The 22,546-nt window shown below is 40.7% G+C and overlaps 2 protein-coding genes across 3 annotated transcripts; both read left to right on the top strand.

Annotated features, from left to right (window-relative positions):
- Positions 1-66: 66 nt before the first annotated feature.
- Positions 67-4,386, top strand: LOC124297623 (importin subunit alpha-3-like). Of its 2 annotated transcripts, none has more exons than XM_046748848.1 (9): positions 67-359; positions 746-848; positions 1,221-1,425; positions 2,043-2,203; positions 2,278-2,504; positions 2,628-2,993; positions 3,086-3,320; positions 3,421-3,512; positions 3,606-4,386. In XM_046748848.1, exons 1-9 carry the CDS (start codon positions 294-296, stop codon positions 3,696-3,698), a joined length of 1,548 nt encoding a protein of 515 aa, XP_046604804.1. In that variant the 5' UTR covers positions 67-293; the 3' UTR covers positions 3,699-4,386. The 2 variants fall into 2 exon arrangements, with proteins under 2 accessions (XP_046604804.1, XP_046604803.1); XM_046748847.1 differs by having other exon boundaries at positions 734-848.
- A 1,532-nt stretch (positions 4,387-5,918) lies between these two features.
- Positions 5,919-10,984, top strand: LOC124297625 (importin subunit alpha-3-like). Its single transcript, XM_046748851.1, has 9 exons — positions 5,919-5,960; positions 7,346-7,448; positions 7,822-8,026; positions 8,644-8,804; positions 8,879-9,105; positions 9,229-9,594; positions 9,687-9,921; positions 10,023-10,132; positions 10,208-10,984. Exons 2-9 carry the CDS (start codon positions 7,349-7,351, stop codon positions 10,298-10,300), a joined length of 1,497 nt encoding a protein of 498 aa, XP_046604807.1. The 5' UTR covers positions 5,919-5,960; positions 7,346-7,348; the 3' UTR covers positions 10,301-10,984.
- The last annotated feature ends 11,562 nt before the right edge of the window (positions 10,985-22,546 follow it).

Below are 22,546 nucleotides of genomic sequence, written 5' to 3'. Positions count from 1 at the left end.
TAGTAACTTTGTATAATTTCGGAACACCGTCTTCTTGATTCTTCTCGTTTTTCCCAGAGGTGAAAAAGCTGTATTTGTTGGGAGAAACGTGACTTTATTCGCGTGAATAGCCGAAACGAAATCTGTTATGCATGGTAGTGCATATTCGAGTATTTTAATTAATCACGCTACGGAATGCAGTAGTTAGAATAGATTGTGAAATAGGTTTGTTAACGAGGAAATTTCTGAACATAGTGTCTCTGTAAAACCGGCACATCGCATCTACGCTAGGACGAACATTGGTTATCGCAAAAATGGCGTCTGATCCACTAAATAAGAACCGAATGCAAGTTTTCAAGAACAAAGGAAAAGATCAAGACGTAAGTATCCGTATTACGAGTAGATAATCTTCTCTTAGTATAGCGTTGTATTTATTTTACTAAAAATTCTCTGTCCCTGCCACACGATTTTAATACATTGATACCACGGACTTTTCAAACCTTCAGTCATGTTTGGTATTTTAACCATTTAATCAGTGACTCACCTATATACACCTCACAATTGGATCATTTTCAAGAAATTTTCAAGGAATCATTTTCGCGTTCTGTTCCGTCGATACGATGGCACGCGAAAATTCGGATATGAAATTATTTTCATTTCGAATAAGCATGCCTTGGGCAGTAACGGAAAAAAAAAATTGTGAAAAAAATATGAATACCATATCCGTACTTAGGTATTGTTTCTTCTTAATAAGAAGTTATTTCAGGAGATGCGCAGGAGAAGGAATGAAGTCACCGTAGAGCTCCGGAAGAATAAACGTGAAGAAACACTACAGAAACGGAGAAACGTACCTATTACAGATTCCACGGGTAAGGTGACGTCTGATAGAATGTTATTAGTTTGGGCTGCTTGTATCAGTTTCGTGAATACCTTACTTATTGTTGAATCGTAATTGGGAGGTATAAGCAATATTGGAGGGATTTATTCCTCATGTAGTTGCAAATCTAGTATTTTTATGTAGACAAACTCTAGTTCTCAATCATAGAATAAAATATAATAAAGATATAATAAATAGAGAAATTAATCTAGTCATCTCATTTTATAATCTACGATGAATATTTGGTATATTGATGACTAAATTGCTCTGTAACATGACGTACTTTCTCATTTTATTATAAAGTTCATGCGTTACAAGAGCATTATGTCTAGATATTCAATTGAGTAATAAATTGGTTAATTAGATGAAGAAGATGTGGAGAAAAATTTGGCAAAGATCGATTTGGGTGAACTGGTAGCCAAAGCAGGGAGCGCTGAATCCGCCGAGCAGTTGATTGCCGTCCAATCTGCACGAAAATTACTGTCTTCAGATCGTAATCCTCCAATAGACGCCTTGATTGATAGCGGAATCCTGCCAATTTTGGTACACTGTCTTGAACGACATGACCAGTAAGTTGAAATACCGATGTCTTTAAATCAATGTTGTGAATACATATTTTATGCATACAACATGAGTGCATATTCACACGGTTACTTTAAAATACATCAATAAAAAACCAATTAGGAGTAATAGTATTCCTTTTTTTGTTATATTTCATCAATGAATATTTCTCTATTATTTTGTAACATGCGAAGCAGTATGATATACACAGCATTATTCTTGCAACACATGCTCAGAAAGCTGGATTTTCAGATTGTAGAGCGTGGGTAAAATATTTTTTCTGAACAATGCAAATAAAAAGTGGGTGTACATGCACATTTGAAAGCTTCTACTTTTCATGCTATGGATTTTTGGCGCTTACACATTTACAAATAAATCAATTTTATGCACTATCTGTAACTGCTTTATTGAGCGCAAGTTACCTAGCCCAAATGTCAGTGTCACTTTCGTTACTTTTTAAATCAAACTTTCCCTGCAGGTATTACAAAAAATATGACATGTGACACGTGTCGACAAGCAATACCTGACTCGTGTGATTGCAGTACTTGCCCTTGTGCTGCTAGCCACACTCGTTTGGTTATTGCCTATTCACGCACTTGTCAAATAATGTACTATTATTTTCCAGTCCATCCTTGCAGTTTGAAGCAGCATGGGCATTGACGAACATTGCAAGCGGAACATCTGCTCAGACACAGGCAGTTGTTAAAGCTGGTGCAGTGCCATTATTTTTACATCTTTTATTGTCCAGCCAGCAAAATGTCTGTGAACAAGCAGTATGGGCTCTAGGTAAGGAATCCAACCATGCTGTGGTTTATGTAATTTTTATAAATTGTTTTATCGAATTTTTTATTTGTCCCTAGGAAATATTATAGGGGATGGGCCAGCGCTGCGAGATTATGTAATAAACCTTGGCGTTGTGCCACCGCTTTTAACTTTCATTAAGCCAGATATACCTATCACCTTCTTGCGGAACGTTACGTGGGTGATAGTCAACTTGTGTAGAAACAAAGATCCCCCTCCACCAGTAGGGACAATTAAAGACATTTTACCAGCACTTAATGTACTTATTCTACACACGGACATTAATGTGAGTAGATCGTCATGTCCAGTATCACGTCATTCTTCCCTAACGAATCTCAGGTTGTGCAGTTTCAACTTTTGATAATCTATCAAAGACTGGATCAACATTTGGCTTTTGTTTTTCCCACAGATTCTCGTTGACACAGTGTGGGCGCTGAGTTATTTGACTGATGGTGGAAATGAACAGATTCAAATGGTCATAGACAGCGGAGTCGTACCTCGTCTAATTCCTCTGCTCTCTCACAAAGAGGTCAAAGTTCAAACGGCTGCTCTCAGAGCTGTTGGCAATATCGTTACTGGTACCGATGAGCAGACGCAAACGGTCTTGAATTGTGATGCTTTGTCCCATTTCCCTAACTTGCTAACTCATCCTAAGGAGAAGATTTGCAAGGAAGCCGTATGGTTCCTGTCAAACATTACTGCTGGCAATCAATCTCAAGTTCAGGCTGTAATTGACGAGCAGCTATTGCCACTTATTATTAGTAACTTGTCAAAGGTATTTAAATTCAATCACAATTATTCAGTTGACTTGATTAACGAATTCTCATTTGTTCAAAATCTAACACGCCATATTCTACGATTGGGCAGGGTGAATTCCAGACTCAGAAAGAAGCAGCATGGGCAATCAGTAATTTAACGATAAGTGGAAACAGAGAGCAGGTGGCACGCCTGATTCAAGAGGGGGTAATTGCACCATTCTGCGATCTACTGTCTTGCAAAGATAGTCAGGTTGTTCAAGTTGTGCTTGATGGTATCCACAATATGCTCAAAATGGCGGGAAGTCAAGTTGAACAGCTGGCCAATATGATTGAAGAATGCTCAGGTATGTCGATATGACTGCATAGTACTCTGTCAGAATTTATTCCAACATACCTAATTCCTGTCTTATTCTTAACGTATAACAATGGGTTAATTGCTTGCAGGATTGGATAAAATTGAGGCATTACAAAACCATGAAAATTTAGATATCTATAGATTGGCCTATGACATCATTGAACAGTACTTCTCGGAGGAGGTAAGTGAAAATGATTTCGTACTGTAGCCTTGTTGAAAATTTTGAGACCATTGTGGCTTCTAACTGATTGATGTCCCACTCTTGTGACTTCAGACTGACGAACCAAATTTGGCGCCACAGACAACGGAAGGAGCCTTCCAGTTTGACCCGACGACAACTATACCTAGCGATGGCTTCAAGTTCTGAAATATCCTCGTCTCTTCCTCGCCCTTTCCTCGTCGAAGAACCGTCCCCCAACTACGGCGGGAAGCCACAACCTCCCGCTATCTCCTCATCCAGATTATCCTCCCAATCCTTCTTGTTCCAATGACCAAGATCCAAGACTCTCGAAGGGAAATATTTCTCGTCACCTCCCAGACATCGCGCGGCATTCGCCTGCTGTTCGGCCCGCGATAAGAACCGTCGCGTTCATGATTTTGCAAGAGAGTTAAATTGCAACGAAGCACTGCAAAAGCGCGAATCAGCTTTTTATTTTTTCATGATTTTTTTGTTTCGTATTTTATACAATAGAGAAACAAGTCTTATTCAGATGCTGAACGCTATATATATTATATATATATATTTACGTAGTAACAAGAACGTGAGTGCGCATGGAGTGCAAACGTTTAAATTATTTAGGACGAATTGTTTAAATGATTCTACAGAATAATAGCACTGTTTGAGTTGCATGCTCTCTAATATCGCTGGGCCGAGTCTTGGTTCATGACGTTACATTTATAAACGATTTGTGTATATTTTAGGCATGTTAAATTTATAATGATATTGAATACTGAATAAATTGATTAACTGCTCTTGACTAGTATACTTGATAATTATGATCATTCTGTAAGACGGCGCAACATCAATAAAACTGAAAGTCTGGTATAAATCCATATACATGTGTATAGTGTGTTCATTCAGGTCGTTCTCAGGCATTGCAACTGCTTGACTACGTTCTTTATTTTCATTTTTGTTTGCATCAGTATCTGTGTATTGCATACAAACATACCTTCCTCATTGACTGCGCCACTTGCTATTTGTCGTATCCAATGGGCATATCTCAGCCACTACACAACTGCCAAAGACTTCACTCTTCTGTTTCAAATGTTAATTAGTATGTGTGTATTATTGCATACATACATTCCTCAATTGACCTATGCCTCTTGCTATTGCGTTAATTATGCGCATTTCTGAAGTGCAGTTACATTTGACATGACTGCGGCTAGTTCGATACAGCTAAACACCTTGTCAAAAGTGGCAACTACCGCCTCGCACTAGGTTGGCGACTTTGACGTCAAATTACCCTCGGAAATACCTGAAATAAAGCAAATCTAGTTACTAGTAGCTACAGCAAAATAGTTTTATATTAACTTAATCCGAAAGAGTAAGGTGGTGTGATGGATCCAAACTATTTTCTGCTCCTTCATTGATGTTCTAGAGACCTGAAAGAGCATACGAGAATTTAGCGCGAGCATGGAAAAGGATAATTGGATTGGTTTGACGAAATATCTACGTCCGTTGCGCTTATAAAGGCTCGTCAATAATTCATGAGATTAATACGGGATTGAGTTACTCAGAACTCAACGAAAACATGTATTGAACGTGGACCAAATAGGTAGCGGCTTCGATAAACACTAACAATCCTTAATGAGGAAAAGTCCTGCACATTGAGCATTTCTTCACATTTCCTTCGTAATTTTGCAACTGATAATCTCTCGACGTTTGAAATGACTTTTGATGGTTTCTTGGGGACGATCAGACATTGGTGAAACCTTTGAAGCATTACTCAGACAAGTTTTAGTTTTATATTTCGCGAGAAAAAGTAAAGATAACCCCTTTGGATTTTTGGTGGAAATTTTGAGGATTTTGTAAGAAACTGGAAGCTATTCATTCATGCACCGTATCGACGAAATTTTTAGAGCGGAATCGATTGTGCGCAGTCTCAATACGCGGCGATCAACAGATCAATAGTTGCGGCCAAAAAACGGAAGATTTCCGTCGCAACTTTTCTGCTGCTGATCCCACGCTCTATTCGCTGCGTTTTCTGAGTTCCTGGTGGTCCAATTAGTCAGGTAATGGTCATACAAATCGAATCTGAAACCAAAAATTTTTGGCTCCGAAAATGAAAAAAAAAGTAAGGCTTTGCATTTTTGGCGAAAATTCTCGCGATTCCTAAAAGTGCCGGAATCAATTCTTTCTAGCACTATTCCTACGTAATTTTGCGAGAGAAATCGATTAAGCGCAGTCCCGATACGCTGTGAGCAGCGGCTCAAAAGTTACAGCCAAAAACCCGGAACCTGTGTTTTCGACATTTTTCAGCTGGTGCTTTTTCCGTCGGAACTTCTTTCCTGTTGATCCCACGCTCTTTTCGCTGCGTTTTCTGAGTTTCAGGGGGTCCAATTAGTCAGGTGTAGGTCATACAAATCGAACCTGAGACCAAAAATTTTTGGCTCCAAAAATAAAAAAAAAAGTAAGGCTAACCCCTTTGCATTTTTGGCGAAAATTTTCGAGATTCCGAAAAGTGCTGGATTAAATTCTTTCTGGCACTGTTCCGACGTCATTTTCGGGACATATCGATTAAGCGCAGTCCCGATGCGCTGTGAGCAGCGGATCGGAAGTTACAGCCAAAACACCGGAACCTGTGTTTTCGTCATTTTTCGGCTGGTGCTTTTTCCGTCGTAACTTCTTTCCTGTTGATCCCACGCTCTTTTCGCTGCGTTTTCTGAGGGCCTGGTGATCCAATTAGTCGGGTGGAGGTCATACAAATCGAACCTGAGACCAAAAATTTTTGGCTCCTAAAATAAAAAAAAAAGTAAGGCTAACCCCTTTGCATTTTTGGCGAAAATTATCGCGATTTCGAAAAGTGCTGGATTAAATTCTTTCTGGCACTGTTCCGACGTAATTTTCGAGACATATCGATTAAGCGCAGTCCCGATGCGCTGTGAGCAGCGGATCGGAAGTTACAGCCAAAACACCGGAACCTGTGTTTTCGTCATTTTTCGGCTGGTGCTTTTTCCGTCGTAACTTCTTTCCTGTTGATCCCACGCTCTTTTCGCTGCGTTTTCTGAGGGCCTGGTGATCCAATCAGTCGGGTGGAGGTCATACAAATCGAACCTGAGACCAAAAATTTTTGGCTCCAAAAATAAAAAAAAAAGTAAGGCAAAGCCCCTTTGCATTTTTGGCGAAAATTTTCGCGATTTCGACAAGTGCTGGATTAAATTCTTTCTGGCACTGTTCCGACGTAATTTTCGAGACATATCGATTAAGCGCAGTCCCGATACGCTGTGAGCAGCGGATCAAAAGTTACAGCTAAAAAACCAGAACCTGTGTTTTCGACATTTTTCAGCAGGTGCTTTTTCCTTCGTAACCTCGTTCCCGTTAATCCCACGCTCTTTTCGCTGCGTTTTCTGAGTTCCTGGGGGTCCAATTAGTCTGAAGAAGGTCATACAAATCGGATCTGAGACCACAAACTTTTGGCTCCAAAAATGAAGATAAAATTCTCTTAGTATAGCGTTGTGTTTATTTTACTACAAATTCTCTGTCCCTGCCACACGATTTTAATACATTGATACCACGGACTCTTTAAACCTTCAGTCATGTTTGGTATTTTAACCATTTAATCAGTGACTCACCTATATACACCTCACAATTGGATCATTATCAAGAAATTTTCAAGGAATCATTTTCACGTTCTGTTCCGTCGATACGATGGCAGGCGAAAATTCGGATATGAAATTTTTTTCATTTCGAATAAGCATGCCTTGGGCGGTAACGGGAAAAAAAAATTGTGAAAAAAATATGAATACCATATCCGTACTTAGGTATTGTTTCTTCTTAATAAGAAGTTATTTCAGGAGATGCGCAGGAGAAGGAATGATGACACCGTAGAGCTCCGGAAGAATAAACGTGAAGAAACGCTACAGAAACGGAGAAACGTACCTATTACAGATTCCTCGGGTAAGGTGACGTCTGATAGAATGTTATTAGTTTGGGCTACTTGTATGAGTTTCGTGAATGCCTTACTTATTGTTGAATCGTAATTGGGAAGTATAAGCAATATTAGAGGGATTTATTCCTCATGTAGTTGCAAATCTAGTATTTTTAGGTAGTCAAACTCTAGTTCTCAATCATAGAATAATATATAATAAAGATATAATAAATAGAGAAATTAATCTAGTCATCTCATTTTATAATCTACGACGAATATTTGGTATACTTGATGACTAAATTGCTCTGTAACATGACTTACTTTCTCGTTTTATTATAAAGTTCATGCGTTACAAGAGCATTATGTCTAGATATTCAATTGAGTAATAAATTGGTTAATTAGATGAAGAAGATGTGGAGAAAAATTTGGCAAAGATCGATTTGGGTGAACTGGTAGCCAAAGCAGGGAGCGCTGAATCCGCCGAGCAGTTGATTGCCGTCCAATCGGCACGAAAATTACTGTCTTCAGATTGTAATCCTCCAATAGACGCCTTGATTGATAGCGGAATCCTGCCAATTTTGGTACACTGTCTTGAACGACATGACCAGTAAGTTGAAATACCGATGTCTTTAAATCAATGTTGTGAATACATATTTTATGCATACAACATGAGTGCATATTCACACGGTTACTTTAAAATACATCAATAAAAAACCAATTAGGAGTAATAGTATTCCTTTTTTTGTTATATTTCATCAATGAATATTTCTGTATTATTTTATAACATGAGAAGCAGTATGATATACACAGCATTATTCTTGCAACACATGCTCAGAAAGCTGGATTTTCAGATTGTAGAGCGTGGGTAAAATATTTTTTCTGAACAATGCAAATAAAAAGTGGGTGTACATGCACATTTGAAAGCTTCTACTTTTCATGCTATGGATTTTTGGCGCTTACACATTTACAAATAAATCAATTTTATGCACTATCTGTAACTGCTTTATTGAGCGCAAGTTACCTAGCCCAAATGTCAGTGTCACTTTCGTTACTTTTTAAATCAAACTTTCCCTGCAGGTATTACAAAAAATATGACATGTGACACGTGTCGACAAGCAATACCTGACTCGTGTGATTGCAGTACTTGCCCTTGTGCTGCTAGCCACACTCGTTTGGTTATTGCCTATTCACGCACTTGTCAAATAATGTACTATTATTTTCCAGTCCATCCTTGCAGTTTGAAGCAGCATGGGCATTGACGAACATTGCAAGCGGAACATCTGCTCAGACACAGGCAGTTGTTAAAGCTGGTGCAGTGCCATTATTTTTACAACTTTTATTGTCCATCCAGCAAAATGTCTGTGAACAAGCAGTATGGGCTCTAGGTAAGGAATCCAACCATGCTGTGGTTTATGTAATTTTTATAAATTGTTTTATCGAATTTATTATTTCTCCCTAGGAAACATTATAGGGGATGGGCCAGCGCTGCGAGATTATGTAATAAACCTTGGCGTTGTGCCACTGCTTTTGATTTTCATTAAGCTGGATATACCTATCACCTTCTTGCGGAACGTTACGTGGGTGATAGTCAACTTGTGTAGAAACAAAGATCACCCTCCACCAGTACGGACAATTAAAGACATTTTACCAGCACTTAATGTACTTATTCTACACACGGACATTAATGTGAGTAGATCGTCATGTCCAGTATCACGTTATTCTTCCCTAACGAATCTCAGGTTGTGCAGTTTCAACTTTTGATAATCTATCAAAGACTGGATCAACATTTGGCTTTTGTTTTTCCCACAGATTCTCGTTGACACAGTGTGGGCGCTGAGTTATTTGACTGATGGTGGAAATGAACAGATTCAAATGGTCATAGACAGCGGAGTCGTACCTCGTCTAATTCCTCTGCTCTCTCACAAAGAGGTCAAAGTTCAAACGGCTGCTCTCAGAGCTGTTGGCAATATCGTTACTGGTACCGATGAGCAGACGCAAACGGTCTTGAATTGTGATGCTTTGTCCCATTTCCCTAACTTGCTAACTCATCCTGAGGAGAAGATTTGCAAGGAAGCCGTATGGTTCCTGTCAAACATTACTGCTGGCAATCAATCTCAAGTTCAGGCTGTAATTGACGAGCATCTATTGCCATTCATTATTAGTAACTTGTCAAAGGTATTTAAATTCGATCACAATTATTCAGTTGACTTAATTAACGAATTCTCATTTGTTCAAAATCTAACACGCCATATTCTACGATTGGGCAGGGTGAATTTCAGACTCAGAAACAAGCAGCATGGGCGATCAGTAATTTAACGATGAGTGCAAACAGCGAGCAGGTGGCACAACTGATTCAAGAGGGGGTAATTGCACCATTCTGCGATCTACTGTCTTGCAAAGATAGTCACGTTGTTCAAGTTGTGCTTGATGGTATCCACAATATGCTCAGAATGGCGGGAAGTCAAATTGAACAGCTGACCAATATGATTGAAGAATGCTCAGGTATGTCGATATGACTGCATAGTATTCTGTCAGAATTTATTCCAACATACCTAATTCCTGTCTTATTCTTTAACGTATAACAATGGGTTAATTGCTTGCAGGATTGGATAAACTTGAGGCATTACAAAAACATATAAATTTAGATATCTATAGATTGTCCTATGACATCATTGAACAGTTCTTCTCGGAGGAATTAAGTGATGATGATTTGGCACTGTAGCCTTGGTGAAAATTTTGAGACCATTCTGGCTTCTAACTGATTGACGTCCCACTCTTGTGACTTCAGACTGACGAACCAAATTTGGCGCCACAGACAACGGAAGGAGCCTTCCAGTTTGACCCGACGACAACTATACCTAGCGATGGCTTCAAGTTCTGAAATATCCTCGTCTCTTCCTCGCCCTTTCCTCGTCGAAGAACCGTCCCCCAACTACGGCGGGAAGCCACAACCTCCCGCTATCTCCTCATCCAGATTATCCTCCCAATCCTTCTTGTTCCAATGACCAAGATCCAAGACTCTCGAAGGGGAATATTTCTCGTCACCTCCCAGACATCGCGCGGCATTCGCCTGCTGTTCGGCCCGCGATAAGAACCGTCGCGTTCATGATTTTGCAAGAGAGTTAGATTGCAACGAAGCACTGCAAAAGCGCGAATCAGCTTTTTATTTTTTCTTGATTTTTTTGTTTCGTATTTTATACAATAGAGAAACAAGTCTTATTCAGATGCTAAACGCTATATATATTATATATATATTTACGTAGTAACAAGAACATGAGTGCGCATGTAGTGCAAACGTTTAAATTATTTAGGACGAATTGTTCAAATGATTCTACAGAACAATAGCACTGTTTGAGTTGCGTGCTCTCTAATATCGCTGGGCCGAGTCTTGGTTCATGACGTTACATTTATAAACGATTTGTGTATGTTTTAGGCATGTTAAATTTATAATGATATTGAATACTGAATAAATTGATTAACTGCTCTTGACTAGTATACTTGATAATTATGATCATTCTGTAAGACGGCGCAACATCAATAAAACTGAAAGTCTGGTATAAATCCATATACATGTGTATAGTGTGTTCATTCAGGTCGTTCTCAGGCATTGCAACTGCTTGACTACGTTCTCTATTTTCATTTTTGTTTGCATCAGTATATGTGTATTGCATACAAACATACCTTCCTCATTGACTGCGCCACTTGCTATTTGTCGTATCCAATGGGCATATCTCAGCCACTACACAACTGCCAAAGACTTCACTCTTCTGTTTCAAATGTTAATTAGTATGTGTGTATTATTGCATACATACATTCCTCAATTGACCTATGCCTCTTGCTATTGCGTTAATTATGCGCATTTCTGAAGTGCAGTTACATTTGACATGACTGCGGCTAGTTCGATACAGCTAAACACCTTGTCAAAAGTGGCAACTACCGCCTCGCACTAGGTTGGCGACTTTGACGTCAAATTACCCTCGGAAATACCTGAAATAAAGCAAATCTAGTTACTAGTAGCTACAGCAAAATAGTTTTATATTAACTTAATCCGAAAGAGTAAGGTGGTGTGATGGATCCAAACTATTTTCTGCTCCTTCATTGATGTTCTAGAGACCTGAAAGAGCATACGAGAATTTAGCGCGAGCATGGAAAAGGATAATTGCATTGGTTTGACGAAATATCTACGTCCGTTGCGCTTATAAAGGCTCGTCAATAATTCATGAGATTAATACGGGATTGAGTTACTCAGAACTCGACGAAAACATGTATTGAACGTGGACCAAACAGGTAGCGGCTTCGATAAACACTAAAAATCCTTAATGAGGAAAAGTCCTGCACATTGAGCATTTCTTCACATTTCCTTCGTAATTTTGCAACTGATAATCTCTCGACGGTTGAAATGACTTTTGATGGTTTCTTGGGGACGATCAGACATTGGTGAAACCTTTGAAGCATTACTCAGACAAGTTTTAGTTTTATATTTCGCGAGAAAAAGTAAAGATAACCCCTTTGGATTTTTGGTGGAAATTTTGAGGATTTTGTAAGAAACTGGAAGCTATTCATTCATGCACCGTATCGACGAAATTTTTAAAGCGGAATCGATTGTGCGCAGTCTCAATACGCGGCGATCAACAGATCAATAGTTGCGGCCAAAAAACGGAAGATTTCCGTCGCTACTTTTCTGCTGCTGATCCCACGCTCTATTCGCTGCGTTTTCTGAGTTCCTGGTGGTCCAATTAGTCAGGTACAGGTCATACAAATCGAATCTGAAACCAAAAATTTTTGTCTCCAAAAATGAAGAAAAAAGTAAGGCTAACCCCTTTGCATTTTTGGCGAAAATTTTCGAGATTCCTAAAAGTGCCGGAATCAATTCTTTCTAGCAGTGTTCCTACGTAATTTTGCGAGAGAAATCGATTAAGCGCAGTCCCGATACGCTGTGAGCAGCGGATCAAAAGTTACAGCCAAAAACCCGGAACCTGTGTTTTCGACATTTTTCAGCTGGTGCTTTTTCCGTCGGAACTTCTTTCCTGTTGATCCCACGCTCTTTTCGCTGCGTTTTCTGAGGTCCTGGGGGTCCGATTAGTCCGGAGAAGGTCGTAGAAATCGGATCTGAAACCACGAATTTTCGGCTCCAAAAATGAAGAAAAAAGTAAGGCTAACCCCTATGCATTTTTGGTGAAAATTCTCGCGATTTCGAAAAGTGCTGGAATCAATTCTTTCTAGCGCTATTCTGACGTAGTTTCGCGAGAGAAATCGATTGAGCGCAGTCCCGATACGCTGCGAGCAGCGGATCAAAAGTTACAGCCAAAAAACAAGAACCTGTGTCTTCGACATTTTTGAGCAGGTGCTTTTTCCTTCGTAACTTCTTTTCCGTTAATCTCACGCTATTTTCGCTGCGTTTTCCGAGTTCCTGGGGGTTCAATTAGACGGGAGAAGGTCATACAAATCGGATCTGAGACCACAAATTTTTGTCTCCAAAAATGAAGAAAAAAGTAAGGCTAACCCCTTTGCATTTTTGGCGAAAATTTTCGAGATTCCGAAAAGTGCTGGAATCCATTCTCTCCAGCACTTTTCTGACGTGGTTTCGCGAGAGAAATCGATTGAGCGCAGTCCCGATACGCTGCGAGCAGCGGATCAAAAGTTACAGCCAAAAAACAAGAACCTGTGTCTTCGACATTTTTGAGCAGGTGCTTTTTCCTTCGTAACTTCTTTTCCGTTAATCTCACGCTATTTTCGCTGCGTTTTCCGAGTTCCTGGGGGTTCAATTAGACGGGAGAAGGTCATACAAATCGGATCTGAGACCACAAATTTTTGTCTCCAAAAATGAAGAAAAAAGTAAGGCTAACCCCTTTGCATTTTTGGCGAAAATTTTCGAGATTCCGAAAAGTGCTGGAATCCATTTTCTCCAGCTCTATTCTGACGTAGTTTCGCGAGAGAAATCGATTGAGCGCAGTCCCGATACGCTGCGAGCAGCGGATCAAAAGTTACAGCCAAAAAACAAGAACCTGTGTCTTCGACATTTTTGAGCAGGTGCTTTTTCCTTCGTAACTTCTTTTCCGTTAATCTCACGCTATTTTCGCTGCGTTTTCCGAGTTCCTGGTGGTCCAATTAGTCGGGACAAGGACATACCAATCGGATCTGAGACCACAAATTTTTGTCTCCAAAAATGAAGAAAAAAGTAAGGCTAACCCCTTTGCATTTTTGGCGAAAATTTTCGAGATTCCGAAAAGTGCTGGAATCCATTCTCTCCAGCACTTTTCTGACGTGGTTTCGCGAGAGAAATCGATTGAGCGCAGTCCCGATACGCTGCGAGCAGCGGATCAAAAGTTACAGCCAAAAAACAAGAACCTGTGTCTTCGATATTTTTGAGCAGGTGCTTTTTCCTTCGTAACTTCTTTTCCGTTAATCTCACGCTATTTTCGCTGCGTTTTCCGAGTTCCTGGGGGTTCAATTAGACGGGAGAAGGTCATACAAATCGGATCTGAGACCACAAATTTTTGTCTCCAAAAATGAAGAAAAAAGTAAGGCTAACCCCTTTGCATTTTTGGCGAAAATTTTCGAGATTCCGAAAAGTGCTGGAATCCATTCTCTCCAGCTCTATTCTGACGTAGTTTCGCGAGAGAAATCGATTGCGCGCAGTCCCGATACGCTGCGAGCAGCGGATCAACAGTTACAGCCAAAAAACAAGAACCTGTGTCTTCGACATTTTTGAGCAGGTGCTTTTTCCGTCGTAACTTCTTTCCTGTTGATCCCACGCTCTTTTCGCTGCGTTTTCTGAGGTCCCGGGGGTCCAATTAGTCCGGAGAAGGTCGTAGAAATCGGATCTGAGACCATAAATTTTTGTCTCCAAAAATGAAGAAAAAAGTAAGGCTAACCCCTTTGCATTTTTGGCGAAAATTTTCGAGATTCCGAAAAGTGCTGGAATCTATTCTCTCCAGCACTATTCTGACGTAGTTTCGCGAGAGAAATCGATTGAGCGCAGTCCCGATACGCTGCGAGCAGCGGATCAAAAGTTACAGCCAAAAAACAAGAACCTGTGTCTTCGACATTTTTGAGCAGGTGCTTTTTCCGTCGTAACTTCTTTCCTGTTGATCCCACGCTCTTTTCGCTGCGTTTTCTGAGGTCCCGGGGGTCCGATTAGTCCGGAGAAGGTCGTAGAAATCGGATCTGAGACCATAAATTTTTGTCTCCAAAAATGAAGAAAAAAGTAAGGCTAACCCCTTTGCATTTTTGGCGAAAATTTTCGAGATTCCGAAAAGTGCTGGAATCCGATTTTTCCAGCACTATTCTGACGTAGTTTCGCGAGAGAAATCGATTGAGCGCAGTCCCGATACGCTGCGAGCAGCGGATCAAAAGTTACAGCCAAAAAACAAGAACCTGTGTCTTCGACATTTTTGAGCAGGTGCTTTTTCCTCCGTAACTTCTTTCCCATTAATCTCACGCTCTTTTCGCTGCGTTTTCTGAGTTCCTGGGGGTTCAATTAGACGGGAGAAGGTCATACAAATCGGATCTGAGACCATAAATTTTTGTCTCCAAAAATGAAGAAAAAAGTAAGGCTAACCCCTTTGCATTTTTGGCGAAAATTTTCGAGATTCCGAAAAGTGCTGGAATCCATTTTCTCCAGCTCAATTCTGACGTAGTTTCGCGAGAGAAATCGATTGAGCGCAGTCCCGATACGCTGCGAGCAGCGGATCAAAAGTTACAGCCAAAAAACAAGAACCTGTGTCTTCGACATTTTTGAGCAGGTGCTTTTTCCGTCGTAACTTCTTTCCTGTTGATCCCACGCTCTTTTCGCTGCGTTTTCTGAGGTCCCGGGGGTCCGATTAGTCCGGAGAAGGTCGTAGAAATCGGATCTGAGACCATAAATTTTTGTCTCCAAAAATGAAGAAAAAAGTAAGGCTAACCCCTTTGCATTTTTGGCGAAAATTTTCGAGATTCCGAAAAGTGCTGGAATCTATTCTCTCCAGCACTATTCTGACGTAGTTTCGCGAGAGAAATCGATTGAGCGCAGTCCCGATACGCTGCGAGCAGCGGATCAAAAGTTACAGCCAAAAAACAAGAACCTGTGTCTTCGACATTTTTGAGCAGGTGCTTTTTCCTCCGTAACTTCTTTCCCATTAATCTCACGCTCTTTTCGCTGCGTTTTCTGAGTTCCTGGGGGTTCAATTAGACGGGAGAAGGTCATACAAATCGGATCTGAGACCATAAATTTTTGTCTCCAAAAATGAAGAAAAAAGTAAGGCTAACCCCTTTGCATTTTTGGCGAAAATTTTCGAGATTCCGAAAAGTGCTGGAATCCATTTTCTCCAGCTCAATTCTGACGTAGTTTCGCGAGAGAAATCGATTGAGCGCAGTCCCGATACGCTGCGAGCAGCGGATCAAAAGTTACAGCCAAAAAACAAGAACCTGTGTCTTCGACATTTTTGAGCAGGTGCTTTTTCCGTCGTAACTTCTTTCCTGTTGATCCCACGCTCTTTTCGCTGCGTTTTCTGAGGTCCCGGGGGTCCGATTAGTCCGGAGAAGGTCGTAGAAATCGGATCTGAGACCATAAATTTTTGTCTCCAAAAATGAAGAAAAAAGTAAGGCTAACCCCTTTGCATTTTTGGCGAAAATTTTCGAGATTCCGAAAAGTGCTGGAATCTATTCTCTCCAGCACTATTCTGACGTAGTTTCGCGAGAGAAATCGATTGAGCGCAGTCCCGATACGCTGCGAGCAGCGGATCAAAAGTTACAGCCAAAAAACAAGAACCTGTGTCTTCGACATTTTTGAGCAGGTGCTTTTTCCTTCGTAACTTCTTTTCCGTTAATCTCACGCTATTTTCGCTGCGTTTTCCGAGTTCCTGGTGGTCCAATTAGTCCGGAGAAGGTCGTAGAAATCGGATCTGAGACCATAAATTTTTGTCTCCAAAAATGAAGAAAAAAGTAAGGCTAACCCCTTTGCATTTTTGGCGAAAATTTTCGAGATTCCGAAAAGTGCTGGAATCCATTTTCTCCAGCTCTATTCTGACGTAGTTTCGCGAGAGAAATCGATTGAGCGCAGTCCCGATACGCTGCGAGCAGCGGATCAAAAGTTACAGCCAAAAAACAAGAACCTGTGTCTTCGACATTTTTGAGCAGGTGCTTTTTCCGTCGTAACTTCTTTCCTGTTGATCCCACGCTCTTTTCGCTGCGTTTTCTGAGGTCCCGGGGGTCCGATTAGTCCGGAGAAGGTCGTAGAAATCGGATCTGAGACCATAAATTTTTGTCTCCAAAAATGAAGAAAAAAGTAAGGCTAACCCCTTTGCATTTTTGGCGAAAATTTTCGAGATTCCGAAAAGTGCTGGAATCCGATTTTTCCAGCACTATTCTGACGTAGTTTCGCGAGAGAAATCGATTGAGCGCAGTCCCGATACGCTGCGAGCAGCGGATCAAAAGTTACAGCCAAAAAACAAGAACCTGTGTCTTCGACATTTTTGAGCAGGTGCTTTTTCCTCCGTAACTTCTTTCCCATTAATCTCACGCTCTTTTCGCTGCGTTTTCTGAGTTCCTGGGGGTTCAATTAGACGGGAGAAGGTCATACAAATCGGATCTGAGACCATAAATTTTTGTCTCCAAAAATGAAGAAAAAAGTAAGGCTAACCCCTTTGCATTTTTGGCGAAAATTTTCGAGATTCCGAAAAGTGCTGGAATCCATTTTCTCCAGCTCTATTCTGACGTAGTTTCGCGAGAGAAATCGATTGAGCGCAGTCCCGATACGCTGCGAGCAGCGGATCAAAAGTTACAGCCAAAAAACAAGAACCTGTGTCTTCGATATTTTTGAGCAGGTGCTTTTTCCTTCGTAACTTCTTTTCCGTTAATCTCACGCTATTTTCGCTGCGTTTTCCGAGTTCCTGGGGGTTCAATTAGACGGGAGAAGGTCATACAAATCGGATCTGAGACCACAAATTTTTGTCTCCAAAAATGAAGAAAAAAGTAAGGCTAACCCCTTTGCATTTTTGGCGAAAATTTTCGAGATTCCGAAAAGTGCTGGAATCCATTCTCTCCAGCTCTATTCTGACGTAGTTTCGCGAGAGAAATCGATTGCGCGCAGTCCCGATACGCTGCGAGCAGCGGATCAAAAGTTACAGCCAAAAAACAAGAACCTGTGTCTTCGACATTTTTGAGCAGGTGCTTTTTCCGTCGTAACTTCTTTCCTGTTGATCCCACGCTCTTTTCGCTGCGTTTTCTGAGGTCCCGGGGGTCCAATTAGTCCGGAGAAGGTCGTAGAAATCGGATCTGAGACCATAAATTTTTGTCTCCAAAAATGAAGAAAAAAGTAAGGCTAACCCCTTTGCATTTTTGGCGAAAATTTTCGAGATTCCGAAAAGTGCTGGAATCTATTCTCTCCAGCACTATTCTGACGTAGTTTCGCGAGAGAAATCGATTGAGCGCAGTCCCGATACGCTGCGAGCAGCGGATCAAAAGTTACAGCCAAAAAACAAGAACCTGTGTCTTCGACATTTTTGAGCAGGTGCTTTTTCCGTCGTAACTTCTTTCCTGTTGATCCCACGCTCTTTTCGCTGCGTTTTCTGAGGTCCCGGGGGTCCGATTAGTCCGGAGAAGGTCGTAGAAATCGGATCTGAGACCATAAATTTTTGTCTCCAAAAATGAAGAAAAAAGTAAGGCTAACCCCTTTGCATTTTTGGCGAAAATTTTCGAGATTCCGAAAAGTGCTGGAATCCGATTTTTCCAGCACTATTCTGACGTAGTTTCGCGAGAGAAATCGATTGAGCGCAGTCCCGATACGCTGCGAGCAGCGGATCAAAAGTTACAGCCAAAAAACAAGAACCTGTGTCTTCGACATTTTTGAGCAGGTGCTTTTTCCTCCGTAACTTCTTTCCCATTAATCTCACGCTCTTTTCGCTGCGTTTTCTGAGTTCCTGGGGGTTCAATTAGACGGGAGAAGGTCATACAAATCGGATCTGAGACCATAAATTTTTGTCTCCAAAAATGAAGAAAAAAGTAAGGCTAACCCCTTTGCATTTTTGGCGAAAATTTTCGAGATTCCGAAAAGTGCTGGAATCCATTTTCTCCAGCTCAATTCTGACGTAGTTTCGCGAGAGAAATCGATTGAGCGCAGTCCCGATACGCTGCGAGCAGCGGATCAAAAGTTACAGCCAAAAAACAAGAACCTGTGTCTTCGACATTTTTGAGCAGGTGCTTTTTCCATCGTAACTTCTTTCCTGTTGATCCCACGCTCTTTTCGCTGCGTTTTCTGAGGTCCCGGGGGTCCGATTAGTCCGGAGAAGGTCGTAGAAATCGGATCTGAGACCATAAATTTTTGTCTCCAAAAATGAAGAAAAAAGTAAGGCTAACCCCTTTGCATTTTTGGCGAAAATTTTCGAGATTCCGAAAAGTGCTGGAATCTATTCTCTCCAGCACTATTCTGACGTAGTTTCGCGAGAGAAATCGATTGAGCGCAGTCCCGATACGCTGCGAGCAGCGGATCAAAAGTTACAGCCAAAAAACAAGAACCTGTGTCTTCGACATTTTTGAGCAGGTGCTTTTTCCTTCGTAACTTCTTTTCCGTTAATCTCACGCTATTTTCGCTGCGTTTTCCGAGTTCCTGGTGGTCCAATTAGTCCGGAGAAGGTCGTAGAAATCGGATCTGAGACCATAAATTTTTGTCTCCAAAAATGAAGAAAAAAGTAAGGCTAACCCCTTTGCATTTTTGGCGAAAATTTTCGAGATTCCGAAAAGTGCTGGAATCCATTTTCTCCAGCTCTATTCTGACGTAGTTTCGCGAGAGAAATCGATTGAGCGCAGTCCCGATACGCTGCGAGCAGCGGATCAAAAGTTACAGCCAAAAAACAAGAACCTGTGTCTTCGACATTTTTGAGCAGGTGCTTTTTCCGTCGTAACTTCTTTCCTGTTGATCCCACGCTCTTTTCGCTGCGTTTTCTGAGGTCCCGGGGGTCCGATTAGTCCGGAGAAGGTCGTAGAAATCGGATCTGAGACCATAAATTTTTGTCTCCAAAAATGAAGAAAAAAGTAAGGCTAACCCCTTTGCATTTTTGGCGAAAATTTTCGAGATTCCGAAAAGTGCTGGAATCCGATTTTTCCAGCACTATTCTGACGTAGTTTCGCGAGAGAAATCGATTGAGCGCAGTCCCGATACGCTGCGAGCAGCGGATCAAAAGTTACAGCCAAAAAACAAGAACCTGTGTCTTCGACATTTTTGAGCAGGTGCTTTTTCCTCCGTAACTTCTTTCCCATTAATCTCACGCTCTTTTCGCTGCGTTTTCTGAGTTCCTGGGGGTTCAATTAGACGGGAGAAGGTCATACAAATCGGATCTGAGACCATAAATTTTTGTCTCCAAAAATGAAGAAAAAAGTAAGGCTAACCCCTTTGCATTTTTGGCGAAAATTTTCGAGATTCCGAAAAGTGCTGGAATCCATTTTCTCCAGCTCTATTCTGACGTAGTTTCGCGAGAGAAATCGATTGAGCGCAGTCCCGATACGCTGCGAGCAGCGGATCAAAAGTTACAGCCAAAAAACAAGAACCTGTGTCTTCGACATTTTTGAGCAGGTGCTTTTTCCTTCGTAACTTCTTTTCCGTTAATCTCACGCTATTTTCGCTGCGTTTTCCGAGTTCCTGGTGGTCCAATTAGTCGGGACAAGGACATACCAATCGGATCTGAGACCACAAATTTTTGTCTCCAAAAATGAAGAAAAAAGTAAGGCTAACCCCTTTGCATTTTTGGCGAAAATTTTCGAGATTCCGAAAAGTGCTGGAATCCATTCTCTCCAGCACTATTCTGACGTAGTTTCGCGAGAGAAATCGATTGAGCGCAGTCCCGATACGCTGCGAGCAGCGGATCAAAAGTTACAGCCAAAAAACAAGAACCTGTGTCTTCGACATTTTTGAGCAGGTGCTTTTTCCGTCGTAACTTCTTTCCTGTTGATCCCACGCTCTTTTCGCTGCGTTTTCTGAGGTCCCGGGGGTCCAATTAGTCCGGAGAAGGTCGTAGAAATCGGATCTGAGACCATAAATTTTTGTCTCCAAAAATGAAGAAAAAAGTAAGGCTAACCCCTTTGCATTTTTGGCGAAAATTTTCGAGATTCCGAAAAGTGCTGGAATCCATTTTCTCCAGCACTATTCTGACGTAGTTTCGCGAGAGAAATCGATTGAGCGCAGTCCTGATACGCTGTGAGCAGCGGATCAAAAGTTACAGCCAAAAACCCGGAACCTGTGTTTTCGACATTTTTCAGCTGGTGCTTTTTCCGTCGGAACTTCTTTCCTGTTGATTCCACGCTCTTTTTGCTGCGTTTTCTGAGTTCCTGGTGGTCCAATTAGTCAGGTGAAGGTCGTACAAATCGAATCTGAGACCAAAAATTTTTGGCTCCAACAATGAAGAAAAGTACGTCAATTCTGGTGAAAATATACGTGATTTTCAAAAGTGCTGGAATTCATTCTTTCGCCCACTTCATCGTCATAGTTTATCGAGAGAAATTGATTGGGCGCTGTGACAATACGCTTTGAGCAACGGATCAAGAGTTACAGTAAAAGTACACAGTATTTTGTTTAAATCAGAAACAATTTATTCAATACGCCTTATATTAGTACAAGTGTTCTTTGGTTAGTGTATAATACTTCAACGCGTCACTTAATAATATCAAAGAAAATGACAATGAGAATGTGAGGTCAACGGAGTGTAATACATATTACTGCAAGCACAATACTTATTATGTCATATGAGATAATTATTTCTGTAGTTTTGTCAATTTAGTTCAAGATGTGACCTGCACCAGGCGCACTTTATATACCTTCGCAGCATACGATACTTATGATACCTATTGTAATTTCATTATTCTATGTAACCTTAATCAAAATCAAGATATATATAAATTTTCCCTCATAATCTTCGAGTTTTCTCAGATGCTTATCTCATGTCATTCCAAACCCTTTTATCGCAATACTCAGGATCGTATTAGTCTATAAAGAATCGTTTTAATCGAATCAGTCTTAAAGGATCGACAGTTTGGGGTTTTTCCAGCGCACTGTTTGCTGATTCAAAAAAATGATGAATCCAATCCATTGCGACCCTATAACGACGTCATTTTGCGTAAGAAATTTATTTTGTATTGTTTCAACTCGCTATGAACAACGGATAAAATGATAAAGCGAATACGTATTCCAACAATTTCGTTTGATTTCATGCCCTATTTTCCCAGCCGTTAGTCATGCGACATTTCAGATTTTTTTTGCTCACACATCTTAGGATCCTATTATTGTGCAAAGAGCTGGATGGTAAGTACGTAGACAATAAGAATCCGTATTTGATGACGTACAAATCGTTCCTTTTAGTACTTAGAATAAATTTCGCATTACAATTGCATAACCGGTATTGTTATACTATCTCATTCTCCATCGTACACATGATCACATTACGAAGGCGTGCATAAAATCATTTCATGTCTGTTTTACTGATTCTGTTTAAATAAAGTCGTGATTTACCATCATTAGTTCAGCTTATTGTTAGTGTCACTTTCATTCTACCGTTACATTACACATTCTTCTTCCAACATATGTTATCGAATATGAAAATGTGAAGACTTTTCCTTTCACTTTAATACATATCACCATCCATTTCGTCCTACTGTGTATTTGTCGTGTTTTATCACAAAGAGGATTAATTCGGTTGATTGTGGTGAATCGGCTGTCCAGACTGGTCGCATCTGTTCAGATTTGGAAGGCCAGTTGCCCTACAGGTATAGCGCAGGTGGCCAACGCCGCGAGTCTATAAATGTTAAACGTTGTGGTAACATATTTCTTTGTTAACGTAATTAAACGCGTTATCCGTTATCGTTCCACATATATTATTCGTCCCAGTTCTCTAGGAAAGAAAAGAATTATCCTCACAAAAATGATCCTTAAAATCCCGGAAGTGTTCTTAAGTAGATAGGTTTCGTATAAAACTATTAAAGCAGGTAAGGGTTCACAATTTTTCTAACGCCTAAAGTCAGATCACAATTTATGTATGACGGGCATGAAAAGCACGGTCCAGCACAGACGCTCCACTAAACAAAACAGTAAAAAGAATAAAAAATACTGAATGGACGTCATTTTCACAAAGTTTTGTAATTTTTCTCTGTTTTCGCAAAGTAG

Source organism: Neodiprion virginianus, chromosome 2, assembly GCF_021901495.1.
Source record: "Neodiprion virginianus isolate iyNeoVirg1 chromosome 2, iyNeoVirg1.1, whole genome shotgun sequence".
NCBI classification, from domain to species: Eukaryota; Metazoa; Arthropoda; class Insecta; order Hymenoptera; family Diprionidae; genus Neodiprion; species Neodiprion virginianus.
Note: the sequence above shows the minus strand (reverse complement) of the source record. Positions and strands in the feature narration are given on the sequence as shown.